This window comes from Cryptomeria japonica, chromosome 2, assembly GCF_030272615.1.
Source record: "Cryptomeria japonica chromosome 2, Sugi_1.0, whole genome shotgun sequence".
Classification (NCBI taxonomy): Eukaryota; Viridiplantae; Streptophyta; class Pinopsida; order Cupressales; family Cupressaceae; genus Cryptomeria; species Cryptomeria japonica.
The window spans coordinates 16,099,932-16,119,023 of record NC_081406.1 but is presented as its reverse complement, the minus strand read 5'-3'; the positions used below and the strand labels follow the sequence as shown (position 1 = coordinate 16,119,023).

Here is a 19,092-nt window from a genome sequence, read left to right as displayed (position 1 = left end):
AAAAAAATGGCTTTTAACTCTTAGCTTGGACACCAAAAGTTATATAAATAAATTTTGAGTGTTCACAATTTTTAGATCTAGAGAGACTTAATTGAACTAGAATTGAGTAATCAAATAAGCTAACTACAAGTGACTAGGAGTCACTACCAATTTGAATGCTTAAACAAAAAATAAGCGCCTAAAATATCAATGGCTAGGAACATCAAGGGCACATTGATTTATTCCAATCATTTAGAAGAATAAAATTCACAAAATATCCTGAACGATCTTTGTAGGTTCTCTGACTAATATGGATGTTTCCTAGGATATGCATGAAAAACTTTCAATGAATTTTTCTATCTTACTTAGTACCTGATCTATAACACTTTGGTTTTTTGTCAACTTATCTTCACCTTTTTTTTGAAAAATTGACCATGAGATCACTTGCCTTCAACCATTCTTTTAGTTTATCTTGATCCCCCTTCTTAAAAAATAGTTTCTTTAATCAACTCTTTTTGATCAATTGATTTCATCATGTGCAGAACTACAACATACACCTTCCACATCATTAGGTTATCATCGACCTCTAACTCTATTTGATGAGCTCAACTAGCTTCATCACTCACTAAGTGATAGGCCTTTATTGCTTAATTTATCACCTTGTTCTCTAAGGCTTGCAAACTATCTCTTCATTATTTTGTTGCTCAGATGAAGCCATTAGGGACTAGATGTTGATAATCCTTATTAAGTGTTTGCTTGTAGACTCAATGAGGGAGCAGTCAAATCAATAGGACCAAATAAGTGGTCACTATAAGTTGTGAGCTATTCCACTTGTTCTTTCAGCTTCTCTTTATTGTTTTCATCCTTTTGCATTCTTTTCAAAATTGCAGACACTTCTTGTTGCATGGATTGCTTCTCTTCACTTTAGTCTGCACTCCCAAATCTATTTTTGAATTTGGTAATTATTTGGTTGCATTTGTGCTTCTAATCTATCAATAATAAGAATTGTCACTTGTGTAATCCTATGCTCATGTTGGTCAACTATTATAGTGGACAGCCTCCTTGCTCATTTTCTCCTACTGCCAAGATTTTTGAAAGTTTCATCTTGTTGGGTAAATATTTTGTCACCGGCGTACTGTAGACAAAATATGTATTTCACACACAGTTATGTTGAGACAAAGTCTCTCCTCTCATCAAGGGGATGTTCCCTGATATAACTTGATATTTCAAACAATTTGGAAAGTAAATTCTAAAATTAAGCTCAAGGTGTATAATTCTCTTTTATTAAAATTAACATGTATCCTTTCACTTGGTACAATCTTCTTACAACAACAACTACGATCACATACAATAATCAAAACCTTTTCTTTCCAAATCAACACAAGCACAAAGTCTTATGTAGATAAGAATACTATCTTTAATCTAAGAACTAAAATACCTTGCAGTCCAAAGTCTTAGAGATATATGTATAACTTCTAGCCACGAAAAGTAATCAGCAGTGGTGCAAAGTCTCCTCACTGCATTACACACATAACACATTGGGGCAGAAAATAATTAAATAATCCAAAAAGCTCCTTTACTCACATAACACATACAAATACCATCAAGAAAATATGGAACACATATAAGTAAATGACGAAAGAACATCCACTCATATAAAATAATTCTTGCCGAACTCAAAGTTTGGAATCATAAATATTGCCTTCTTTATTTTCTTGATCAATTCTCAAAACAAGGGAACTCAAAGTTTCACTTGAGACTAAAATTTGGCAGAGTTTTGCTAAGCTTATAAAAGATAAATATTTACAAATGAGGTTCCTACTTTTATAGAAAAGGAGTGGAGAAAAAAGTGGGTACAGTTGACTAATTCAACTGCAGAGTCCTAAATGCTTACAACTTTGCATAAAATAAAAGTGCAATTATATGAAAACTTGCAATAAAGGAAAATGCAACTACATGAAAACTACTTAGTGTCAATGAGGACACTTTATTCTTAATTCTCCCTCTCGTTGGTCTTTTGGAATTCTTCGAATCTAGCTAGCGTAGCTTGCATCTTGGATTTATTTTGCACTGTTGTTGAACTGGCGATGGCATGACCATGGGAAATCGAATCTTCGACTTTCACATATGCTCTTTTAGATTTCTTCAATATGGATGCAAAATCATCCAAGTTAACTTGGATTTCAATTAACTTGTCAAATGATGACAAAGAAAATTCATCATCGACTAACTGGCTTGTCATAGCAAAGAATTCCTTTTCAATAGTATCACTGGATAAAATCTTCTGATCCTTATCATATAACTAGCAAAGCAACTCGGCTATCCTTGATGAAATATCAACAATTCCATCAACACATGTTTTTCTGTCTTGATCTAAATCCTTGACCGGTACCTTTGTTAATTCATTCTTGTATGCTAGCATTGCTCGAGTTTGAATATACTCACCTCGATTCAGTACCACATTATTCTCAACAAGGATGTCTAAACTGTATTCACTCATTTTATCTCATAGTACCAGATCTTTTTCAAACTCTTCTATCTCCTGGGATAATAATGATCGTACATCTTGCACCTAAACTTGTGCATTTTCAAAATCCAATAAGAGCTTGACCACAGAATTAAGGAGATGTGATCCTTCTGATTTCAAGCGATCAATCCATTCCTCTAACACCCTACGCTTGATGTCTACTTCCTTTGCTTTCTTGAGTGTTGTTCCATCTATAGAAGAAACTATGGGCTCCACTTCCTATAATGACTGAGTTACTTTAAGAAGTACACCAGTCAACTATTCGAATTTTTTGTTTCCACTCTATCTTTTCAACCCTCTCTTCATCTAGTCTGTGCATGAGGGAATTCAATGCAAGTTGAGAGTCTTGTTTAACACTCTCATGTGTTTTTGTACCTAACTCCAAAGTTTGTACTGTATAGTCTGAAGGTTAAAGTTGGTCCTTGTTTTTATCTGAAGGAGGTACTAGGACCTCAACATATTTCCTTTTACTAACAAGGTCAACCAATATCCTAGACACAGTCTTGGGCTTCTTGGTGACCTTTGATTTAGCAAAAGCCAACTATCCGAATTCAAATTCATCAAGATAAATTGCTTGCTTTTTTCTCTTTGGAGCCACAATATCCAACCACGGGGGAAGATTTGATTGTGGTGGTGGAGTTGTGGTTTCTACTTGATTAGACACGGGTACTTGTGAGGTACCTTGACTAGTTGATGTAATCTCGGCAACCTAAGATGTTTGTGCAAGAGCAGTAGTAACAACAATAGTGGTAACAAGAGGCGGGATCTCAGTAGTAATAGTAATGTTAGGAATTGACACTAATTGTTGATCTTGAGACATTTGTGACATTGCCTCCGTAAAATCAAGAATGGAGAATTCTATCATGGATGTTGGAACATCATCAAAACTGGGAAGGCTTGATAATGTTACAAACTCTTGATCATCCTCTCCTTGAGATACTACAATATTTAACTCCTCATCATCTTCTTCATCATGATCGTCCTCATCTGAGTCGGAATCAATGGAATGAATGGTTATCTATGTTGGAGCAGTAACATGTGGTGTTGCAGATGAAGTACTAACCAGTGGCGTAGTTGACTCCTCCACATCATGCATTTCTCCTTCAAACGGGATCTCTCTCTCTTCCTATTCTTTTTATGGTTCTTCTGATACAAGTTCTTCAATGGCTCGTTGTTGCATTACTTGGGAAGCAGAAGAAGGTTCTCCCCCCTTAGGTCCCTTGACAGTGAATTTGTACTTTGGAGCCTTTCCCTTAGATCTAGGAGATGGAATTGGCATTGACTCCTGTAGGTATTTCTTATTCTTTGTTCTAGACTCTGACCTTTTCCATACAAGACCTTCATCATCATCTTAATCCCCAGAACTTGATGCAAGTTGCTTCATCCTTATTCCCTTCTTCATCAGCCATGCATTTGTGTTAGAAAACCTGGCAAAAATGGATTTGTTTTCCTTTTGTGACCATTGAATAGCAGGTAAGGGAGTATTAGCAATATTACTTTCATAATATCTAGAATCAACAATATCATCAGTATCCTCCATTGTATCTTGGATCCTAGCCAGATCTATATTCTCTATCTGCCCCAATGTGAGACGATTGAAATCCAATTTTTTGACATCCTCTTCATCCCTGCAATCTGCCCATACATCCTCCAGTCTATGCACATTACATAATTTCTCTAAATCTTGTTCTTCATTCCACGATAATCAAATTTATCACGAGATTTGAATCTCTTCATTGTGACCCATTGCATTTCCTCTTCCATATTTTTAGCTTTAGGAGAAGTGAGTATTGAATACCTACCTATGGCTTGAGGAAATTTGAGGCCGACTTTGTGCGACGTAGACCGTCTTTCATGCAAATGTATCAGCTGTCTACAGAGCTCCATCACAATGATCTTATCTGACAGATACCTCGGCAAAATGAAAGGAGCACCAGAATAACATCCAACATGGATGTAAGTAAAGGTTGGGAATTGAAGAAAGACACAACCATATTCACTGACCTTGTTATAAGCTGCTTGCGAAAGCCTTTCATTCTGGAGTTCCTTGTCAAAAAGACACTTCCATGTACCGAAACATGCATCATTGATCCTTCTAAAATGACTCCTCCAATTGTGAATAGTCAACTAGTAATAATAATCCTAGACATACGTCTGTCTTCTATCCCCTTTTGTAGATAGTCCTAGAAAGTGCCTCATGGAGGCAGTTGCATATACTAAGTAGGAAGTCATATAAAATTTCAAAGTAGTTCTGACCTCTTTCAGTTGAGCACAGATTGCATCACTAATCTGCTCTTCCCAATCTATTTTGCCAGTGCCCTTCCTAATGATGTTCATGTACAAGAACATCCAGGTCTGAAAGTGGTGAGAGTTTGGAATGCCTTTGATTCTTGCAAGCAATGTGACCATATCATTATATTCTTCGTTGAAATCACTTCTATGAAAAAGCTTGGCCATCTGGATGTGGTGGAGGCTCTAGCGATTTGTAAGAAAATGGTGTTTTAAATTGTTTTCTTACACTTATTCATATTCTTTTCATAATAATCTTGAGCGGATGCACGTGTAATATCTGCAACTTAGTCAAAAATCGGTCCTTTGAAGACACTGTTGAAGAATTCACTGTCTAGACGGATGACTACATTACCATTAACATCCTTAACTTGTCTTGTGTTTGCATCAAAATGGTCGGTAGTTGCTAGCACAAAATCAGGATCATGGACTGCCACTGGGAAGGACACATACTTGTGTAAACCACTTGCAATCAAGTTTGTCATCCTTGAAGGAGCCTTTTCAACTCGCGCCAAAAACTCATCCATGTTAATATGTTTGATCTCAGTGTCCTTGATATGGTCCACATTAGACTTTACTGAACACTCGGGAACCATGTTCAAGTATTTCAGATACTTATACTTCATATTTTTTCCTCCGGATTGACTCGGAGAAGGATTAGACATCTACAAGGAGCTGCAAATTTCCATCATGGATTAGTTTATGAGCCAATTTCATCTTCAGATTAATGACTTCGCTAATAAAAACGAAGATTCAAGGTCTAAAACGGACTTAGGGAAAAAATAGGAAATCTAACAGATCGCGCTTTAAAACCCACCGATTGCCCTCTTAAGCATGATACGATTTGCCCAAAGTGCATCATAAAGAGCTTTGTGCCAAGTTTGTTGTCTCTCATCAACAAGTTTGCTGATAATAGTAACTAGTTTCTTGTTGCTTGATTCATCTTGACCATTTCCTTGCGGATAATAGTTAGATGAATGTGAAAGGGTAATACCATGATCAAAACAAAATTCAATGATCTCATAAGATGAAAAACAAGAAGCATTATCAGTAACTATCTTACAAGGAACACCAAACCTTGAAACAATGTTCTCTTTTAAGAATCGACAAACTACCTCTGAAGTGGCTTGCTTGGTGGGAATTGCCTCCACCCACTTGGTGAAGTAATTAGTTGCAATGAGTATATACATATGGCCTGCGCTAGATGAGGGATTCACTGGCCCAACAAAATCCAGCCCCCATTGTTGAAAAGGCTCCTCAATTACTACTAGCTTGAGAGGTAAAGCAGCCAGCTTAGGCTTACCAACAAACTGCTGACATTGCTCACATTTGTGGACCCAGTTTTACGCGTCCTTAAACAAGGTTGGCCAATAGTATCTTGCACGCAAAATTTTGTGTCGTGACAAGAGCGAAAAAATGCCCTCCACAAGCCAAATCATGAAATGCTTCAAGTAATCTAACTTCTTGTTCCTTATCAACGCAACATAGGAAATTACCATCTAAACTTTTCTTGTACAAACCATTGTCCCAAAGGACAAAGTTTACTGCTTTCAGCTTCAAAGTATGCTTTTCATTGCGTGACAGATGTGAAGGACACTCACCATATGTGAGGAAGTACGCTAAGTCGGAATACCACTCATCAATGGTGCTGATGAACAAAACCTTGGGAAGATCCTCGATCATTCCTTCATTATCAAGCACTATTTCTTCATTAGACTTATTATTAGCAATCAACTGACATAAACCTTTACCACGAACCAACTTAGTAGGCTTTATCTCCATGTCATATTCCTGAATTTTTGCAACCTAGTTGCCCCTTTTAGTTCCAAATTCTTGCTACGCTAGAATTTACTTTCCAAGTTGTTTGAAATATCAAGTTTTTTCAAGGAACCTCCCCTGGATGAGAGGAGAGACTGTCTTAACATAGTTGTGTGTGAAATATATATTTTGTCTTCAATAAGTTGGAGACAAAATATTCACCCAACACATCTAGAACTACAAAATCTTCCACTTCAGGTTGTACATATGGTCTTTTCCTTTTTTGTGCCATATGATTAATCCATATCGAGAGGATTGAGGAATTAACTATAGTTTTTGGAGGGATAGGGAGGCATCAAAGTGATTCATAAAGATGGGTCCTCAAAGTTCCAATCAGTGTTCTTGGATTCATTGTATTCCAACATTTTGTTTGTATAAGATTACAATTAAATCTTCTATCTCGAAATTTGGATTGCCCTCATTTTTTCTATTAAGTACAAATTTAAAAATAATAACTGTAAACAATGTCAAGTGTTTCTTAGATTTTTGGTGAAGTTATATAACTAACAACGAGTCTACTACATTTCACATTTCAAATTTTGTGTGAAACTCAACAGAATTCAACATTATAAAAGATTAGGTTACACCCTTGCCACAAACAAATTTGGGAAACTCCCCTTTATTCTTAACTTTTAGCCAAAATTATGTTTATCTTAATAAAATATCATAAGCGATTTTATGTAAAGTAACATATAAAATACTTTAGTTTTTAATGATATAGAACTTATCCCCATTGAAATTAAAATTTGTTTTGCTATTTTTGTTTTGGCCAATGGCTATTTTATGGGTAAGGATTTTTATATATCCCTTATTTTATCAAAAAATAATATTAATCTAAATTATTTTTTAAAAAAAACAAATCTCATACTATAAAAATATAATATTGTAACAAATGGATTAAATTTATTATTTGAAAGATATATAAGTATGCATATTGTTATTTCATTAAAATTGAATGTAAATAACATAAATTTTATTTACAAAATCTACTACTAAACAAGTGATAAAACTAGTATAGATATCTTAAATACATCTATCTAAAGAAATGAGGAGAGATATCAATTAAAACTATTTTATTTAACACAAAATTATTTTATTTCGTTTTATATTATATCTAAAATGCAAAATAATTTAAATTATATTGCATCTACATCATTTATTTTTTGTTTCATACAATTTTTTTATCCGATAATTGACATCTAATTTTTTATATTTAAATTTTAAACTTATTTTCACTGTTAAAAAAATCATTAAAAATAAGGGTTTATAAAATATAAAATTTTAAAAGAATATTATAATTATGTAATGGTGGATTATTTTTAAATATTTTTCGTTTTATTTTATATTTATATTAAAAAATTTGATGAGGGTATATTTTGTTTTATATGTTGTTTGTTTTAGAAATATTAAGCTTATAATTAATATTAATATTTGGACAAGTGAATGATTGTCAAAATTAAGCTAAAAGATAAAAATTAACATTACCACACTTCCATTTCACTCCACCCCTTGCTGCCATTATAGAATACCTCTCGGCATTAATTAGAAATTATATCATATCCTATTGGAATGAATATTATAATAAGTCAATTAATTATATATAACTAAGATTCTTAATAATATTGAACTAATTTTTTCCATCAATAAATATTTGGCATTTTACGATGAATAGCCGTTAAAATATATTGTAATAGCACCATGATGATTGATTATGTATAATGGCAAAAAAATATAAAATAATGCAGAAAATAACGTGCACCTTGCTTTGGATTCTCTTCCAATCTTTTAGATACAGTACTAGAGAAGCATTAGCATGTCAAACTTTGCTTTGAACACCTTAACAAGTATGATAATTTAGTACCTTGCTAGCATTACGAAAGGTTGTTATGCATAGCATTTGAATAGAGAGGAGAAGCAACAGTTCGAATCTATTGAACAAGCAGCCTTGTATGCAGTTGGATGAGAACACATAACCGCACATTTTGATTTATAAAAAATTGGGACATCGCCACATGACTCAACCAAATTGCAGTACATAGATATTTCCTTCCTAGTAAGAGGATAAACTAAACACCATTATAGCTGCAATCAACATATGCATCAGAGAAATAATACAATGGAGGTAGCCTGTAAAATATAATTTACCCCATTATGAACCATATGGGACCGAGAAAAATGCCCAGTCACTGGCATCTAACCCTGCATATTTTCCATCACTCGAATCAACTTTCAATATGTGATCTGCATAAATGCCACACATGCATAAGCATGAAATGCATGAGAAGAGGAGATTAATTTAACACAATAAGAAAAATAATCTCTCAGTTGCATGACCTGAGCTAATTTAGAACAGAATTTTGGACCAGTTATTTTAGGCATCATACAACAAATGATAATACATGAGCAAGAAACAGTTCCATGTCACTCAATAACCTTCACTGTGCAATAAGTCTCAAACAACTTATTACTTTATTGAAATGGAGAAGCCGCCAACAGAAAGACAATTTAAAAATCTCAAATTTCCCGAATTGACTGTGAAGGTATTATTTTGCAGGACTCGACAACTGGCAGTTCTTATCAGACTTTACCAGTATGATACCTTGCACTTCAAGTAACTTTCTTCACATTTTTGGCAGCAGAAATGTGGTCCTGCCAGATCAGTAAGCATTAATTAGCGACAATGTTGAGCACAAAACATATTTGCAGACAATCACATTATTTACAACTAGACATGAAAGCGGATAGATGCAAGTTGCATACAAGTTTTCTCTTTAGGGTTTTCAATGTATGATAAGATTATTAAGTTTGCCTTAGTTGGGGATACCTACTGTACGGCAGCAAAATTTCATCTTCCCCCTCCACAGTTATTTTCAATTATGCCCCATCTATTGTTATAGGGGACTATTCAAGGAAAGAACTGACCAAATCAAAGCAGACGTGTGTTGAAAACAGATTTTACAGGCAATAGAACTTGCCAGATGCAAACTAGGATATCAAAAAGATGTCATACCTGAAGATAGTTGAACGTGCATGCCTTGATATGGTGATTCACACAAATCTGAACTTTTACTATGCGTGATTGAATATCTATAAATTAGCAAGTGAAAGGAGCGAATGAAGTTATGGCAGGCATTCACACACTATCATCTTTGAAATCAAAATATAGTTGGATGGGCATTCACTTTCAGCATTGAACTCTCTTGTTTTGCTCCTCTCCAAATGGTCACACACAGGACAACAGCATCACTCGGAGTCGATGGATTTAAATTGGTAAAACTCAGTTGTTTTCATTAAATTACATAATCCCAAAAAATTAATACGAAAGACATTTTTTTCCTACTTTTGTTATTACTCGCACCATGGCAGTTTATTTGCTACATGTAGATCTGACCACATAGATGCCAGCTTTGACCAGCATTCTGAGTGGTATATCTGAATGAGAGCTTAAAAGCCAAACAAGTTTAATAAACATGTCACAAAAAGTTTTCTGCTGTGCAGCAAAGCTGCCAATTTCAAATGTTGAATTTCCTGTGGAAAATGGTTCTTACTTTTATGAGTTGAGCACAAACGATTGAACAAAAAAATTGTAGCTTTCACGATGAATAACATTCCAGAGAAAGAAAGATGAATAACATTCCAGAGAAAGCAAGATGAATAGCATTTCAGAGAGCGCTTAATTAGGTGAATTGAAGCATTTTGGAGGCAACAGATCCTGATTATATCCAAAACTCTTTTTTAATTTTGGATTAAAAATGCACCTTCAACATCAACAGTTGCCTATGCTGTGACAAATTTAGTTGCCTTTGCCTGAATCAACTTGCAAACTCAATTATGTTCGAGCCAGAAAGTGAAATTCGTGAAATTCAGGTGATGCAAGAGAAGGATTAGATCGCATGACAAGCTATCTTAAGTATGAAAAGAAAAATTTATGTATTACTATTAAGTAGAATATTAGGGCAGGATATTTATTTGGACATTATGCTTTTTCTAACAGTGTCCTCAATGCATCGCTTGTGGAAGCACACGTGCTTTCTCAAAAGAATTCAGATATTGTAACCTGCTTTTCTCCCATGACACCTCCTCAGATGTAGTTTGCCCTTCCATTCACAAAAGTCCGCCTCCTTGATTGCCAATGCAGTAGTAATCAATAGTTTCCTTATTGAGTCTTTTCTTCAAGTTGGCAGCCTAGAGGTGAAGCTGAACAAGAAGAACAAGCAACTGAACATGGGGGCTGCCTGTCATCCATTCAATATGGCAGATGGTGTTATGTGCTAATTTAGAAGTTTAGAACAGATCCTATGGAGATCAAGCTATGATAATCTTGCCAGCAATGTCACATGATGCAAAACCAAGGTAGAATTTCCTTCTATTAAATCTGCATCCCCCTGCAGTAAATAATATTTATGGTATTGGAAAGGAGGATTCCATAACAAGCAGATTGAAAAGAGAAGCTGGTCGTTGATGTTTCTGAAATTAATTTAAGCCAACCAACAATCAGCATTTTGAGAAAGGGTTTAGGTTTCGTGGTGAAACTGGACAATGTACCAATCAAAAGTTCTATTCAAGATATTGTACTGTTATTTGTCATTTGCCTGATGAGGTGACAGGAGTGGAGTGAGTTGTGTAGTATCTTGATTAGGATAAAGTCACCGGATGATAACATTTATATGTGAGGAATGGTTGGCTTTGAAGGATCTAAAAGAATGCCATAATTTAATTATCAACAAATCAGCAAGGGCATCAGATGGTGACCATGAATATAAAAGACTACTAATAAAAAATGGTAGAAATGGTTGGCTTTGAAGGATCTAAAAGAAAGCCATAATTTAATTATCAACAAATCAGCAAGGGTATCAGATGGTGACCATGAATATAAAAGACTACTAATAAAAAAATGGTAGACCATTCATAAAACAGTGGCAGCTATTAAGGAGTTATCAAGCAATCCAATTAATGTGATGTACAGGAAGGCATCCAAGGCAATTTTAAAATCCTCTACGTGCAGATTTCAATAAGAACTTAACTCATAAGTGAAGAAATCGCCCCAAGGTTATATGTTTTTCCCAAAATACATGAGGCAGGGATTCCAATGAGGGCCAAAGTGGCCAGAGTGCCAAGCATTCCAGCCTCACAAATGGTAATCCTATGGGTCATAAGTGCTGTGAGAAGCACATGTACCTTCTTAAAAGATCAGATTTGGCAACTGGTTTTCTTCCATATTGCCTCCTCAAATCTCACACCTCCTCAGATGCAGTTTGTCTTTCTATTCGCAAAAGTCCACCCTCTAAATTGGTAATGCTACAGAATCAACAACCCTGTTGGGCTTTTGCTTCAGTTTAGCAGCATGCTGGTTGAGCTGAACAAAGAAAACAAACAACATAGGCATGGTAGCTGTATGCTATTGAGGTCATCTTTTCAGGCGTCCAACAGTGTTGGATGTTAATAGATGATAGGGCTATGGAGATTAAGCTAGTGCACCCTGCCGTCAATGCCATGTGAAGCACAAATCAAGGAAGAATTTCCATTCGTTGAATCCATAGACCTTGCAGAAAACAGTATCAGTAAGAAAGACTCCAACACAGCTGTTGAAATAAAAATTGACTTAAGGATTCGCACAGTAGCTGGTTTAGAACAGGACCATGGAGATTATGCTATGACACACTGCCATCAATATCACAGAGAGCACAAACCAAGGGAGAATTTTAATTCATTGAATCTTGGGCCTCACAGCAAACAATGTTGCAAAATTGGGAATTAACATTCCAAAGCAGCTGCCTAATAAGAAATATTGTCTTCAAGTATTAGTGCAGGTGCTAATTTTGACCAAAGCTATGCAGATTAAGCTCACATGGACCACAAACCAAGGGGACATTCAAATTTTAAACTCATTGAATCCTGAGGCCTTACAATAAATGATATTGCAAATAATAGTGGGAAGAAAGATTCAAACACTGCTGTTAATGTTAAACATTTTGACTCAAGCACTAGCATGGAGACAACCTGGAAAAAGAAGCTAATTATTGATCTTTCAGACATTAATTTGAGGTCACCAACGATCAGAATTTTGTGCGAGGATTCAGGTTTTGCAATGGCACCAGATAAAGTAGAAATCAAAATTTCCAGTGAATCTGTTATTTCAAGTTTTTACCTAAAGTGAGTAACATCTATAATTATTTATATGTAAAATCCATTGTAACAAAGCATATCCCAGGCTTTGCAACAACCCTCCTAAATCTGATTCAAATTCCATAATCTTGATATTTTTCAACTTTACTGTGAACCCAAAAAATAACAAATACAAAAGAATATTAGTAAAACTTCAGAATTCTAAAAACTTTCATGATTGTTGGCACCCACATGGGAATGATTATTTGATGATTGATATTGGTGAGAGTTCAAGTAAAAGTTGTTCTTATTTGGCATGAAATTAATTTCTATCTCAGTATCCAGGATAGAGGTGGCTGGTCAAGGAAGATCTCTACCTAGTATATTACTATACACAGTTTGACTCTCTGGCAACAAGTCACTAAGAACGGGCTCATGCAACAAAACTCATCAAAGAACTTGACTTTTAAATTTGATACCAAGAAACTAGAATTGTTCACAGAAGATTCTGTAAGGAATGTTAAGGCTAGAATCAATTACACCACCCAAGATCCTTCTATGTACTCAATTTAACAAATTCTGCTAGCAATATGGAATCTAGGAACTTCAACATGATTTAGATGCTATAAGATTTGTTTCCTATAGTTAAAACTTAAAAGAAAATATGGACAAACCAAAACATCTTAAATAAGCAGAAAGTAGTCCTTGTCAATTCCTTTCATATTTTAAACTTACTGCAATAAAGTCAAAGGCTCTTGTTTTCTCCTCTTTTCTTGAGCTTTCTGCACTTAAAACATGACTAGACAATGGATCGCTTGAAAAATCAAAGCCATCTGGATACATATGAGAAGACCCTTTGCCAATTCCGGAATCAGTCTGCAAAAGGCCTCCAGAATCAGAATTTGCTCCCATTCCAAAACGCTGCAAATTAGCCATTGCAGCTAGTAGTTGCTGCTGTGCAAGTGGATTTCCAATGGGTCCAAAGTTCATTGACTGTAACGGAAACATTTGAGGCATCATCATATTTTGTGGGAGGTTATTTATAGGGCCAACCGAGGATAGAAGTGGTGAATTCCCACCCATTATCTGAGAGCTCGGTGCAGTATTAAAAGCCTGATACCCTGTTAGATGATTTTGCTGAAGAAACTGCAATCCTGCTTGTGGATCATTAGGAATAACATTTCCAGCATTGTTTTTTTCTCTCTGTTGACTACTGTCTGAAAAGGGTTGACTCACTGATAAAGAGCTAAACAGATCATCCAAGTTTTCAGGCAGTGAAGGAGGCTTGCTCTGGTGGTGCTCTACACTTGGAGAAAAATCACTAAAAAAACTATTTTCTTCCTTGAACGGACTTCTACTCACTTCATTTTCTATTTCGCTGTCAGTACCAATGACCAGACCAGAAAAAAGATTACTGGTAGAGTTACTGCCCTCATTTACATTGGTGTGAATAGACAAGCCAGCAAAAGGGTCCTCTTCTTTATATATAGTGTTTGTTTCCTCTGTAACAAACTGAATACTATCACCCAATAAGTCTACCATAGATGATGTTGTAGTTTCATTAATTTTTACTTGTGAAGGATCTTCAGTTGCAAGCAGGTCCATTTCGCCAGTGTCTATTAGATCTGGCATCTCAACAGCAACAGGTCTAGTAGAACCATTTGGCGTTTCTATCGTTGTGGTTTTATCATTAACTGTAGTACTGCCTCCCAGAAGAGCCAATACCTGGTGCACATTATACATCAGAAAAAGGTCAAATCATAAATTTAACACTATAAATGACATAAATAGCTCCAACCAAAATCACTTTCAGACACGCTGTAACTAAAGTAACATAGCATGTATATCTAATAATAAAGATAACACCTCAGATGAATATATCATTCATCAATGAACATTGCAGTTGAATAAATCAATACAAACATTGTGGTTGAACAACGAATATTAAAGAGAAAGTATAAGCAACTCTCAAAATGACAGACTATAACATGAAATTGAAGCAAATATCTTTATCTCATTCATCCGTGAGCATCGTGTTTGAGTATTAAAAAAAAGGTATAATTAATTCTCAAAATCACAAACTATAACAATGACCAGGATTCAGAACGTGTATCAATCAAAATGATAGTGTCAAAATGCACAAAGCAGTAAGCTCAACCATCACAATCACACTCATAATCTACGATGTCGATAACTTGTCCTCATTAGAATCAACGTTGGAGGTCAGATCATCTAACTGCTCAAATTAGATCCCAACCAAACCCACCTAAGATTCTGTGTACTCATCTATCTATCCAGATCCCCCAATTCAATTACCCATCATTCCACCAAAGTCTCTCTAAACGCAACACTTGTTATACTTGAGACACAAGGCACTTTGTGCTACTAGATTCTTTGCTCTCCATGAGGTTTGTTTCTTCCTCTTATATCAGTGAATGCAGCTATAAGTAGACTAATTCATCTAAGCAACAAAGAAACTAGCAACCTGAGAAAGAAACAAATTCACAAGCATCTATAACACTAGATTCAAATAACCGTGTAGTACCACCATCCAGTGGGATTAATCTAGACAAGAGTGTATCTATCCTCTCTAGACTCCCTCTTGAAGCCACACTTGCAAACTTTACCCACTCAACCAAAAGATTTGTCGCCCTATTCTTTTATAAATTTTCTTATTGTTATTCATTAACCCTTTCTGAACTTTCTCATCATTGATAAGAGCTACTATTCCAAGCCTTAGCAGATACCAATTCACGTTATATTCCTGTGTTGTCATGTGTAATGGGTTTCAAAAAAAATCCAATATACATTTAATGATGGATTGAAGATATTAGTCATGGAATGGTAAGACTGGATCCCTATTGCCAATTACAACATTCATCTATACAAGCCCACTGTTAAGAATGTCTTATGAATCTCTCCAAGGTCGGGTGTCCATGCCAATGTAAGTGAATGACCCTCACAACATGCTGTTATTAACGACATTATAATTCACATCCCCACAAAATCATCACCTAGCAACTATTACTTATTTTTACCTTTATTTCCAGACCTGCCAATGTCCATACAAGATCGTAAAAAGCAAAACTCAGACTGCTATAGCTGGAAAATTGTCAAAAAATTGTCAAGAAACAAAGAATTTTCATCAAAGCTCCTCTACAATTTCTTGGAGCATGGTTTCTCATTCATCCCATGTCAATCCACACCAAGAACAGTTACAATTCGAATATGAGTGTCTTTATTACAAAAGTAATTGGTAAAAAAATTGATGTATTAACAAATGATCATGAAGATCATTAATAAAGAATTACAACAACGATGTTTCTAAAAGAAACAATCGTAAAAAATAGAAAGAAACTAAATTTACAATATTTAAATTATTGACCATTAATTAACAATAAAGAATATTATTCTAATACCCTCCCTTAATGGTCAATCTGTCAACAACACCAAGCTGCCCCCTAAATTTAGCAAACTTATCTGGACTGAGCGACTTGGTGAGAATATCTGTTGTCTGCTCCGTTGTTGGAACATACAGCAACTGAACTGAACCATCTTCAACAAGCTGTCTGATGAAATGATAGTGAGTTTCCACGTGCTTGGTTCTTTCATGGAAGACAACATTCTTGGCAAGTTTGAGCACTCCCTGATTATCACAGAACAAGGGAATCGGACTTGCTTGAGATATCTACATATCTACAAGCATCTGGCAAAGCCAAACTGCCTCACATGCTACCTTAGCTGCTCCTCGATATTTTGCTTCGGTCGAGGAGAGAGTCATTGCCTGCTGCTTTTTACTAGTCCATGTGACTGCACCAGATCCCAAACTGAACACATATCCAGAGGTTGACTTCCTGTCATCAACCGAACCTGCCCAATTTGAATCTGTGAACCCACTGAGTCTAGGACCATGACTCCTAGTGTACCACGCTCATGGAGCCTGTTTGAGTCCATAGAGTGCTTTAACGAGTCTACATACTTGATGTTCTTTGTTGGCAACCTTGAAACTAGGAGGCTGCGTCATGTAGACTTCATCCTGCAACTCCCCATTGAGGAAGGCACTCTTAACATCCATCTGATGGACTTTCCATCCAAACTGAGCTGCAATAGCGAGAAGAAGACGAATGGTACTCATCTTGGCAGTAGGAGCAAATGTCTCCTCATAATCAATGCCCTCCCGCCGTGTGAATCCTCGAGCAACTAATCTGGCCTTGTATTTATCTGAAGTACCATCAACATGATACTTGACCTTGTACACCCATTTGTAGCTAATGGGCTTCTTCCCTGGAGGAAGATCAGAGAGAACCTAGGTGTTGTTCTTCAAAAGGCTCTAGTATTCTGCATCCATTGCCTGTTCCCACTCTGGAATCCCTTTTGCCTCTGTATAGGTCTAAGGCTTATAAATACTATGAATGTTGGCCATGAGAGCAAAGATAACTATATTTTGTTGCTTGCCCTTATTTCTGGAAAATCTACCCTCAATGAGCTCATCAAGACGAAGATCACTGATGGTCTTAGCCCACCATTTAGGCCGGAGAGTAGAAGTGCCAACATCAAATGAAGGAGGAATAATTGGAACTGGAGGTGGAAGAGGATCTGGAACAGGTGGAAGATTAGCATCATCCAGAGGAAATTCAAGTAGTGCATCATCAAATACAAAACCTACATCATCCCTTCCATCAGGTGAACCAAATGGAAGACGAGCACCTAAATCAAAAGCCTTCAAAGGCTGATCCTCAGAATTCTGTTCAGAAATGGAAAGCTGAAATGGTCCTCGATCTTCATCAAAGACAACATCACGACTGAAGATAAGATGATCAATGTCTACATCAATCAGTCGATAGGCCTTATGGTTGTCACTGTATCCTGTAAACATAAGCTTTGACTCTTGGAATCCAACTTAGAGCGCTTGGCATCTAGAATCCAAACATATGCAAGAGAGCCAAAAACTTTTAGATGACTGGTCCTAGGTTTGTGACCAGTCCATGCTTCCTCGGGAGTCTTCCCCTTAACAGCATGAGTGGGAGACCTATTAAGGAGATAGACTGCAGTAAACACTGCTTCTACCCAATACTTCTTAGGAACATTTATGTGTTCCAGCATAGACCTAGCCATTTCTGTAACGGTGCAGTTGCGACGTTCTACAACGTTGTTTTGCTGAGGCATGTAGGGTCTGGTTAACTAATGTTATATGCCATGTGTATCACAGAAAGTGGAGAAAGCAGTAGAACAAAACTCCCCCCCATTATCAGACCTAAGAGTAATAATAGAACAACCAGACTCTTTTTCAACTAGGGCCTTAAATTTCTGAAATACAGGAAACACATCTAATTTCTGTCTAAGAAAATACACCCACATCTTACAACTGAAATCATCAACAAAAAGCAAGAAATACCTGCACCCAATAACAGAAGTAGTATTCGTTGGACCACATACATCAACGTGGACCAACTGTAATACCTTAGAGGCTCGCCATGAGTCACCATCCTTGAATGGTGTCCTATGCTGCTTCCCAGCCTGACAAGCTTCACAAACTCGTTGATTCTAAGTTTGAGTTTCAGGTAGGCTGTGTACTAAATTTTCCCGAACAAGTTGAGCAAGGTAATGAATGTTCAGGTGACCATATCGTTGATGCCATAGACGAGTGATAGAGGAGGATTTTGCTACAAAGGCATGCTCAAGAGAATCACCTTTATCCACAAGTCTATAAAGACCATGATCCTCAATACCAACAGCATCAGTAGTGCATGTCGCACGATCAACAATCGAACACTTATGTGCACTGAAGATGACATCAAGCTGAGGAGAATGTTGCATAATTTGAATCACAGAGAGAAGGTTCAGTTCCATGCCAGGAACGTGGTATATATTGAGGAATATGAGATTCCTCCCACCAGACTGTATCTGAACGTTGCCCTTGCTGACAACGGTATACTCTTCACCTCCAAATATGACCGAATCAATATAGGGAGTGAATTCTGTAAACCAATCACACCTGTGAGTGAAATGCCAAGAAGCACCAAAATCAATATACCAAGCAGAAGATTTCACATGGTCTGCAGGTCTTTTAGCCATGAAGGCGTAAAAGGCAAACTCTTTCTGCTTTGTGTGCTCAGCGACATTGGCTTTAGGCTGAGACCCCCCTTGCTTTCATTGTTCAGAAGCTATCCGATTGCGACAATCCTTAATCATATGGCCATATTTGTGACAATAATTGCATTGAACCTTCTTCTTCGAACCTTCATGTGATTGACTAAAGCCCTTCTGCTGAGATGACTGAGATTTGCCTTTATCCTTGTGAAAGGATGTGGCTGCAAAGGCTTGCTCTGAGGAGGACGAAGTGACACCGCTACCAAACTGTTGTTTCCAGCGAT

At 36.4% G+C, this 19,092-nt stretch overlaps 1 protein-coding gene across 3 annotated transcripts in view; it reads right to left on the bottom strand.

Annotated features, from left to right (window-relative positions):
• Positions 1-8,357: 8,357 nt before the first annotated feature.
• The window catches only part of LOC131035407 (protein MODIFIED TRANSPORT TO THE VACUOLE 1), a 39,247-nt gene continuing 28,512 nt past the window's right edge, over positions 8,358-19,092 (bottom strand). Inside the window, exons 4-6 of one of the 3 annotated variants that reach the window (XM_057967107.2) lie at positions 13,454-14,443; positions 9,202-9,262; positions 8,358-8,854 (exon numbers count right to left, since the gene is read on the bottom strand). In XM_057967107.2, the coding sequence (XP_057823090.1) occupies positions 9,221-9,262; positions 13,454-14,443 (1,032 nt within the window). In that variant the 3' untranslated portion in view covers positions 8,358-8,854; positions 9,202-9,220. Of the gene's footprint in view, positions 9,263-13,453; positions 14,444-19,092 lie in introns of all 3 variants that reach the window. The other 2 variants (XM_057967108.2, XM_059214135.1) reach the window with 2 other exon arrangements.